At 39.4% G+C, this 10,309-nt stretch overlaps 1 protein-coding gene across 1 annotated transcript in view; it reads right to left on the reverse strand.

The window, feature by feature from the left end:
- LOC107218949 overlaps positions 1-6,853 on the reverse strand; it is a 39,728-nt gene extending 32,875 nt beyond the window's left edge. Inside the window, exons 1-2 of the mRNA XM_015656996.2 lie at positions 6,330-6,853; positions 5,137-5,286 (exon numbers count right to left, since the gene is read on the reverse strand). Of these exons, the coding sequence (XP_015512482.2) occupies positions 5,137-5,286; positions 6,330-6,590 (411 nt within the window). The 5' untranslated portion in view covers positions 6,591-6,853. The remainder of the gene's footprint in view (positions 1-5,136; positions 5,287-6,329) is intronic.
- Positions 6,854-10,309: the final 3,456 nt, after the last annotated feature.

A 10,309-nucleotide genomic window follows, 5' to 3' on the forward strand; every position in this document is an offset into this window, starting at 1 on the left:
TTTCAAGGGGATTGGTTCACCGAAATTCAATACTCTTCATTCTCTTCGTTATTGTCAGAACGTCGTATCAACGAGCTTTGATAAAAACAAAAAGTATAACAAAATACCGATGATATCGATGATTCGATTCGAACCACTTCAAAATCGGTAAAAGTCTCGTAAATTCGTTCCATTTCATTAAAAAATAATTCATTTTATTCGGAAAACTATTTTCTACAAACACACCGAAATACTTAATTTTTCATCGTAATGATTACGATCGACGAATTTCAACATCGAATTGGCTACAACTTAAAAAAGAAAAATCAGTTTCAGTAACTTCCCACGGTAAACTAGCTTTCCAAATGAAATTATTTATCTTGAAGTAAGATCTAACGTAAAATCTAACACTACGCTTTGTTTAAAATAACAATATTTTTTGTTTTCGTATTTTTCAACAGACAGCTGGGGGATATAAAAATTGGATAAATCCTGAACGTACGAATATCTCGTATAATAAAGAGCATAAAAAGTATCGATTTACGGTCAACCAGTCTCTTTCACGTACACGTACTGTTTGCATAAAAGCCTGTCGGCTCTTCGTGCAGATATGAAAAACTTTTATATTCTTTTATTTTGAGTTCAAAATTATCAGAAAATTTTTCATCAAATTCTCGTTCTCTAGCTCCGCACGCGTGTAATAAACTTTCCGCCGTCAAGCTTGAAAAAAAAAAAAAAAAAAAAAAAAAAAATAGGGACCTCAAACCGGTTGCATGTTAATAAAACTAACGCACGTAAAAACGATTCGGATGATAAGCGCTGAGCGAGTGGATACCGACTACAGTTTGGGGAAATATGTGGGGCATGGTGTCGAGGTGCAGACTTGAGCAATCTTTCGTAACGTATAACAAAGCAGCTCAATGCAAATTCCGAGCATTTCTATAAAACGTCGCGCCCCGCGACGGTGAAATTGCGTTTTCTGCGTTACTCTCCAACCACACACATGATCACTATATTCCCGCGTCATCTAGATCCAACGATTCGCCCCCCCCCACCCCCCGGTGATCCGTAAACTTCCATTTAATAATATATCCGAGGTTAAAATCAGACGCGAGTAAATATATTTCTTTTATACACACACGCGCGCGCTGTTTATTTTTTCTCATTATATTTTGAGGCAAAAAATTATAACCAGAGAGAAATTTATTTTCACGCAGGTGTAATAACACGGAGTTTATAAACGCGCCTGGATACTGTAGAAATAAAGAAAAACGTAAAAAAATAAAATAATCCAAATATAACACAAGGCAACGGAAATGAATAAACAATTCTACTCTAATTTCTATTCATGATTATTGGATATGTCTATTTTTAACGTCGAATTCAGTGTACAACGAATACGTGTTAAAAAAAAAAGCAGGGATGTTTTATTTTTCTTTTTTAAAAGGCTCGACAAGCTTCGAGCGTACCATGCGTACCTAACCAATTTTTGCCCAACCTCAACTTTTTTTGATTTAGTCCAAAAATTTTTTTCTGCAATCTTCGCAACTCTGAAACGGTACCCCGAATTTTTTTAGAAGTGAATTTGAAACGGATCTTTTGTATAATTTTCGAAAACTGTATTTTCTTTTCCAAAAATTACCAAAACCGAATCCGTGATGGGCCGATTTTTTTTTTCATACTTTTAATTTTTTTGATTAACTAAAACATTGCTCAAACGGTCTGAAAGTTCCCAAAAAATGCTCAAAGTTTCTATTTTTCACTTGAAACGTTTCTAGATCGGTTTCATTATTAGGTTGCCAAAAAAAAAATTTAAATGTGCCAAACAAATAGACAAATATCGTTCCATAATAGAACAAGTCTGGAAATGTTCCAAGTGAAAAATATAAGCTTGAAGAATTTTTCGGAAATTTTCAAACGGTTCAAACAATTTCTTAGTTGAACAAAAAAAATTGATAGTGATGAAAAAAAATGGGACAAAATCGGCCCATCATGAGCCTAGTTTTAAAATGTTTGGAACAGAAACTACAGTTTATGAGATAATGTTTATGAGAATTTTAAAAAAACGTCCTCTTCAAAATCACTTGAAATATTTATAAATAATTAATCAGTTGAATAAAAAATTTGAAAAAATTTCAGGATCCTGTTTCAGAGTTGTTATAATTGCAGACAATTTTTTTAAACAAAATGAAAAATGGTGAATTCGCATGGAATTCCCCATATATATGTATCTATAAGCGGGAAGATCTCCGGGTCTTTTCGGGTTTGTCGGCGAGAACTTCCTGCCGATAAAGAGCCCGATATTTCCGCTTATACGCCGAATTATGTACACAGAGAAGCGAGATAAACCTTGGAAAGCACCGGCAAGGAAATTACCACAACGTAACCAAGTCGTTGCGGAGTTTCGTCGACGACCTAAATCGTCTCTCGCATTAACTTAGCCATGCTGAGTGACGTCGAGGCTAAGTAAGGACGCTGGCAATGGGATAAGCGGCAGTCTCAATGGCGAACGGTGAGCAAACCGAGCGCGTAGAATGGCGATGGGAAATGTTAATGCTAAAAGCGGGAAGTTAGAGAGCGGGAAGATATTACGGGGAACACGACGGTAGTCGCTTATACGATTAGTTGGAAATTGAATGAATGATTTGAATTCTATGACAATGATTTTTGGTCATTTAAAACGTTTTTCTATTCATTTTCAATCATTATTATTCTCCTTTAATCTTATTAATTAACTCATTCGCTTCTTTGTACACTATAGCGTGCGATCTAGATGTTAGTTTTTTTTTAATTTTATCGAGATATACGGCATATTAAATAATTGTCGAACATATGAAATGGGAGTAACAGTTTTTGACAAATCGATTTCCGCTATTTATTTTTTTAGAATTACTCTCACATTGCGAGAAAAACGCAAATTTTGAAAAAAAAAGACACTCAATTTCTGAAACATGTCCGAAACAACTAAAAGTCAAGTGTTTCTTTGCTTAAATAAAGGCATTTTGAGTTCATATTTTCATTTTAAAGTGAACGGGTTGATAAAGATTATACACTCAATGTTCATACTATTGATTTCGATTCTGGTTGAAGTTCTCAATGTTATGGCAACGACGCATTTTTAGAGAATACTTCGTGCAGTTAACCCTTACCCTCCACACCGGGGTCAAAATGACCCCGCTGCATCTTCACCGTAAATTCCGTATGGAAAAAATCCAAGATAGTCCGACTTGATGCAAGATAAATAACGAAATATCGTTAATTCGTTTCTTTTCCAAACACATTCGACTTCACTCATTCAAATAAATACCATTTTTCCATCACGCAGTATCTTCATGTTTTTTTTTTTTCAACGAACATCCATACCTTGATAGTTACTCAGTCAGTTTTTAGCTCAAAATATTGAAAATTCAGTGAGTAGAATGATTGATTTTTCGGTATTTTGTTGCTTAATGAATTTTTTTTATTTTTTTTTTTTTGTCATATTCAAAATTTCACTTTGCTAGAGGTAATTAATTCACCTTTAAGTATAATTGATTTCAATAAATTAAGATAATGCAGCGCAGAAATTTGTGCGGAGATTACTCAAATTAGCCTCGCCGCGAAATCAACCCCTAATTGACTCTTTCGATTTCAGCGTTAATTGGGGGCTAAAGTGGCGAGCAGCTTTTGCTACCGAGGAACGAGAGCCACTCAAGAAACGCCGTATTACGCAGGACAAATTACTCGCGTTGTGGCTGGTAGGTGCGCGGCTTACGTTGTAACAACTTGCAAGCTCCGCGAAAGCTTCGCCTTGGCGCCTTGAGCCGAGGTGCTGCGTGGTGACTGATTAAACCTCCCTTACTAATCGGATTTAAAGGGGCGCGTCCGGCACACGCTCTTGGACGAAACCAACCCCACACGATTTAATGCTACGTACAGCAATCGGAGCAAGTTTTTGTCGTTTTTTTTTTTTTTTTTTTTTTTTTAGAAGGAGTTGTAAACGTCAATTTTATTGTGTACAAAATAATCCTCTAGAAAGTAAAGGACTATTGGTTGCATTCTGCAAAAGGCGCTTATCAGCGTGTGATTTTTTTCACATTCGAATAAACGTGTAGGAAAAACATAGCAATTATTCCAGTGAAAGTTCTTGGTCGAAAATTCTCAAAATTTTTGAAAATCTTTAAAAACTATACATGATATGCATTTTTTTTTTTTTGACAAACCAACAATGTGTATAAAAATACCGCTTTCTATGCGTATTTGTGAGAGTCTGGTCAAATTTTTCTTTTTTAAAATAATTTACGCAGATATTGCTAATCAGAGGAAAGAAATTTAAATTTCGTCAATCGCAATCGAAGCTTATGTGATTTGAAAGTAATCGATTTCCACGAATCCAAATTCTACTTTAAAATATATCGTTAATGAAATGCTCATTAAACGCACGTTCGGTACACGAAAAAAGCAATTTGTGGGGTAATAAATTGTCCCTGACAGAGAAAAAACGAAAAAAAAAAACAAAGAATAAAATACACGATCGCACAGTATTTTCACCCCATCCTCCACATCGCTTTATCGAGAACGATTTAAACGTCATCAATTCTGGATGAGTTAATAAATGAAAACAGAAAAAATGCTGGCAGAGCGGCGCACAGCGACACCCCTAATTGAGATTCAGTAAACGGAATGATCCGTGAAGAAAAAATATAAATGACGAGCGTTTTATACTGCCGTTAGCCATATTTGATATCAGCATAGGATATTCGGGAAGGGCGGAGGATGAGGATCGGGTCGGGGGGAGAGGATTCGAAGCGTCTGTGAATAAGTTAATTGAATGTAACGCGCGAACTGTTTGGAGAAGCTGATATCCACAGGGGATCACGTATATATAAAGGGGATGAAAGTTTCTTCCGCCATCGCCCTAGAAATCGTCCTCTGGCTGCAGGGGATGATATTACGAAGGGTCAAAGGATTTTTTCCCCCTTGGGACTTAAAATTGAGGCACGGATTTCGCCTTCTTCTCGCCCCGCGAACTCGGTGCCAATTGATTCCGAACACACCCAAAGGGATTTTAAAAACGTATCACAAGCTGCACCCTCGCTCCCTGATCAGCTCGATCTCGACCCCAATCGACACTGATTTACCCGCGGCTATGGGGGAATTCTTATGTGTTATACTCACCGGAACCCGCGTGGCACCTGTTAGCCAGACCCAGTCCTGGAGGTCCGACGATGTTGGGGAATCTTCACCCCCTACAGGCGGACCCACCGGGTTCGCAGTTGCAGTTTTTACGTCTCTTGGCTGCTGCTGCGCTTCCCTCTCTTCCTGGTCCTGAAACATGTAGGTTCTTGTGATAGTTGGTAAGGCGTGAGAGTGCGGAAGGATCAGACAATATAAGGGTGAAATGATCAAATTTTCGTAATTGCGGGTGTATTTAGACTATGTCAAAAAATTGTTTCAAATAACGAGAGGAAGTGATTTTCTGTTTATTTATTAACTTTTTTTTAACTTTGGCATTTTGTAACTCGTCAACGAATTAGTTTACTGATAAGACCAGAACGTGCTTTTGTAGGGGATTAAACGCTCTACAAAAAAGATCATTTTACACATTTTATGATAAATCTACTCTTTCAAAAGTTATCTAAGGTCGAAAGGTATTTAAGGACCTTCGTCTATACTCCTATAATTGTTCTAGATCTTATGGCTATTCCAACAATATTCGAAACTTTCTTTTGACGATATCCATTTTACTAAAATTTTCTTGTAAATATATCAGATGAAATTTTTTGCAGTGCGAAATAATTGCGAAACCGAGTTAATCGAGTTAAAGTTGGAGGAAGAATGAATTCCTTGGTGAAGATAGTCCATGAAATCATTCAATTTTGTGAAATTTTCGGGTGTAAAATAGAAGACCAAGTAAACTCAGAATCAGAAAAAAATCTGCCATTTTCAAAAAGATTTTTCAAGTCGTCATAGAATTCCGTATTGAAGCAACCTTTTGTACCCAATTATCAATATAATGTTCTTACAAAATTTTCTCTCAAGATTTGTCATCAACAACTTATTCGGAACAACGAAAGCTCTGACAACGAGCCTAATCTTATAAATACCTGACTGAATAACAAGTGACACGAATCCTGGTTATAAACTCGTCCTGTTTATTCTCCACTACCAGTTCCATAATTGGACTTACCCAGGGCTTTGAGACATCGTCGAAAGCTTTACTGCACAATGCTATCAAAGTTCGCCAAAATTCCGAGTTTAACTTGGAAGGTGGCGGACGGATTCGCGGTTCAAAGAGATCGGCCAACACGGCTGGAGCGATTTCGTGCAATTGTCCGCAAGCTCAAGTCAAACGTAAATAATACACATACCTTGAAGTTCTCGGAAACGGCGTTCTCCTCGAAGTTAACGCCGCTCCGTTTTTGGCGGGATATATCTACGCCCTGACCGAATTCGTCTTCGATTTCGCATCGCGGGCACTCGGCGACGCGAAGCTCTCCCTCGAGGCTGAGAAGCTGCAAGTAGAGGTAGGAAAAGGCCCCGATTTGAAGGAGGGCCTGGGCCAGGACGAACCAGGTGAGCGTCCTGGACCGCGGGCAGGACCCGACACCCTTCGCCTCGGCTTCACCCATCACGCAGGCCGCTTAACCTGGCTCCAGATTTAAATCGGGCGCCTAAGTCGGGCCGGAGGTCATGACGCGAGCTTTCGGCTTTTGCTGCACGGAGGTGACACTCACTCGGCCGCTTCGCTGCTTTCCGCACCTGCTGCACTCCGGTTTGCACCGATTTTTTCGCCGATGAGCATGCCGGCACTCGACGTCCGACCACGCGCGCTTTTTCCACTGCCGCTTGAAGCCCGGTTGGCGCACACGATCGCGGCTGGCACTCTACTGCCAGTTTCTACTGCCGGACCGCGAGGTCTCGAGCTTCCGAAACCAGCGACGCTGGCTGCGCGCGCAGCGCCGCTTGGAACTATCGCGCTGGGTGGTTGCGGCCGTCTACAGTGCAGCAGTATACTTGTCGCTCTGCGACGATCAAATGCGACGTGAACCAGACGGGCCACTTAATCACGCGACAATTGTACTGCACGCTTCCGAGGATGGCCGATCGGCACGACGCCGTCTTGATATTGAACTGCTCAAAATTACGGAAAGGGAAGTTAACGAAGGCAGAATTTTCGCTCAAGGAAGAGAAAAATCTCGGACTGGGCTGAAATTCCGAAGTTGAAAAGTTCCGAAAGCGCGCCAAATTCTGAAATTTTTGGTGGGGAAACTTGATGTAAAAAAATGAAACTTTGACAAAATATCAAAGTTTCGAATAGTCCGAAACTCGACGTTCAAAGCTCCGAAAGGGCGAAATTCCGGAAGTACAAAATGGCGAAGGGTGTAACTCCGACGAGTCGAAATTCCGAAAGTTTTAAATTGGGATACTTTAATAATCTTTAACATAGAAAGTCCGAATGATCGAAGATTTTCAGTTATGCGAATTTCTGGCTCGGTTAAATTTCAGAGTATTGATCTTTCTTTATTTTGGATTTTCGATATTTTTACGTTTGGAATCCTGGTCATTCTAATTTTTGATTTTGCTCATTTTTCACATCCTCACGTTGGATAAACTACGCTTTGTGAGTATATTTTGATTTTCGAAACTTCACTCAATCGCAACTTTATTTTTCGGAATTTTTCTCCATCAGAACTTTACTTTTCTAAACTTTTCTCCATCGTAAGTTGCATTTTCGGAATCTTGCATTTTGGAACTTTGAGCCGTCGGGTTTCCGACCATTTTCGCAAAAGATTGATTTCTACACTTCAAGTTTCGCCACTAAATAATTCTGAATTAGGCGCTTCCGGAACTTTTGAAAATTCAGAAGGTCAACCCCGCCTCATAAATTTAACGGTTGACAATCGAATCAGGAATCGAAGGAACTTTGATGACTTGAATTATTTTCTTTGATATGTCGAGGTTAAATTGAAATCATTGGTAATCGCTTGAAATCACTTTAATCTCGATGAAGAAATTAGTTGAAGAAGCTTCGGAAATCATGACGAATGGTTCCGACTCGTTGACATTTTATTGATTTCCATTCGATCCCGAGCATTCCAAATGATTCAGATTGATTCCCACCGATTTCCCAGCGTTACAGGTGATTTCCTGTGATCCTATCGAATCTATACATGATCAAAAATTAGAAATGAGTCCTGAAATCGACGTTTACGAATTAGAATAATTTATTTCAGCATTCTGAGCTCTGCATCTGTGCCGGTATTAACCGATCGGCTATTTGACGCAACTGCAAGAACGAGGAAATGAACAACAACTACGGGACCTTTCGAAGCTTTATCAATAAGGAAATCTCTTTTCCGTTCGCATTTCTTCGTTCTGCACAGTCTCGACTTTCAAGACTGCATTCGTCGATATGTCCCCTTTAATTAAAAGAATAAAAGAATAAAGGAAAGAAAGAAGAGAAACAAAAAAAGTATTACGGACTTCCCAGACGGAGGCTTACGCTGCACCCGTACCGCGACCCTTTTTTTTTTATGGTCTCCCTTTCTCTTCGGTCAATTATCAACGCCAGGGAACAATGGGAATTGTCTACAAAGCGGTTTGAAATTGTTTCATTGTTTTTGTTAACTCGCGTTGATTTTTTCGTTGCCTTTTTTTTTTTTTTTCTTTGTTACCCCTTTGACTATTCTCTCCGATCTTTTTCTATCTATACCATTTCGCACCCTTCCTCACGAGGGCGAGAGAAAAGGCAACAACAGAGGCTACGCACAATACGTGACCGCACAGCGAGCACTCAAATCCATTTCGCCGAGTGCGATTTACCGCGCATATATGTGTGTGCGAGTATCGCTTTTATTTATCCCTTCTCCCTCTACCGGTCCCCTTTTTTCTTTTTTACGTTTTATTTCGTCACCCCTCGCATCGCTTCGCGTGATAAGCCTGAGGACCCCCAGTGGCCATTAATAACCCGATTCATTCGCGCGACTAGCTACTCTTGTATCATTTCGAGTGGGTCGAACGTAAAAGACGATCAGGAAATCGAGCTTTATGGTCTCGTGCTTTAACGGGCTTTGGAGAATCTCACACTGATCAAAATTTCACCTCCTAAAGTTACCGCAGAAAATTATAGTGAAACAGACGCATATCCTTGCGATGTATATTATAATAATGGAAGAAAATTTCGCTTCAAGTAAATATTCGTAGTATAATATTTGTCGTAGTTGCCGATACTGCGTTTTTTCAGTTAAAGAAAATCAGTCAGTGCGAGTGACGATAATGAAAAAGAACATTGAGATAAAACTTAATTTCACTTTTTACCCAGAACATAGTGAAAACTCTGAATATTTCAAGAACTGTGTAATAACCACAACGGAAGAATTCTCTGTGCAGATTGGCAATTTCGCCCCTTTCCCATTCTTTTCTTTCTTTGCTGCATTTGTGTAACCATAACGACCTGCGCCTGCATCTAACTTGAAGCAAACGCGCACCGACAACTGAAATATATCGGCTGCTATGTGCAGTGCGATTCGCGTGTTTGAACAGCGGCAACGTTTACTATGTATAGTGCATTCTGCAATGTACTCGCGCTGCTGTTTAAATCGCTCGGTATCAACACGCGCTGAGCTTATCATGACTACCGTCACGATTGTTTGTTATTATATGTATTTTCGTTATGCTTGTACAGTGGCGCTGCAATGCAGGTTGTATGTATATATATACACTACACCCAATCGAGGAAATTTCGTAATAGCGATTAATTTTAATTGGCAGCCTGCAGCCGTGATTCCAAGTCCTTGCGTATATGTATACATGTATATAGTAATTAATTACAGAAAAACGTAATTAATCAATTACTGCTGCTCTGTTCGAATTCTCTGCGCAGATAATCTTTCAAGCTTCTAAGGTATTCGAATTTCGATAATATGGGTCGCTAGAAAAGGCGCGGAAAGAGTTTTTCTTCAATTTTTCGGAAAAGGTTGCCGACTTCTCGTCGTTGAGGCAATCGGAAAGAGAGAGAGAGACAGAGAGAGAGAAAGACGAAGACAAAGAGCCACTCGAAATGCAATTATCGGGAATGGCGAGCGTACGGAAATTCGAGCGAGTGTAAGATTCAAGGTTAAATAAACCAGAACCGAGGATTCTCCAATTTTCGAAGGACAATTACCGTCGCATCGCAAAAACGGGATGAGTTATCGTCTCTGATCGAGACGAAGAAAAATCGACACGGGAATAAAACTTGGCGATATTTTCGAAACGAGTCTCAAGTAAGGTGGATGTACAAGGTATAAGGTATAAGGTATATTGTGATTGAGAGACGGGGTAGACTGAAACAAATTGTTGTTATGAG

This window comes from Neodiprion lecontei, chromosome 7, assembly GCF_021901455.1.
Source record: "Neodiprion lecontei isolate iyNeoLeco1 chromosome 7, iyNeoLeco1.1, whole genome shotgun sequence".
Taxonomy (NCBI): domain Eukaryota; kingdom Metazoa; phylum Arthropoda; class Insecta; order Hymenoptera; family Diprionidae; genus Neodiprion; species Neodiprion lecontei.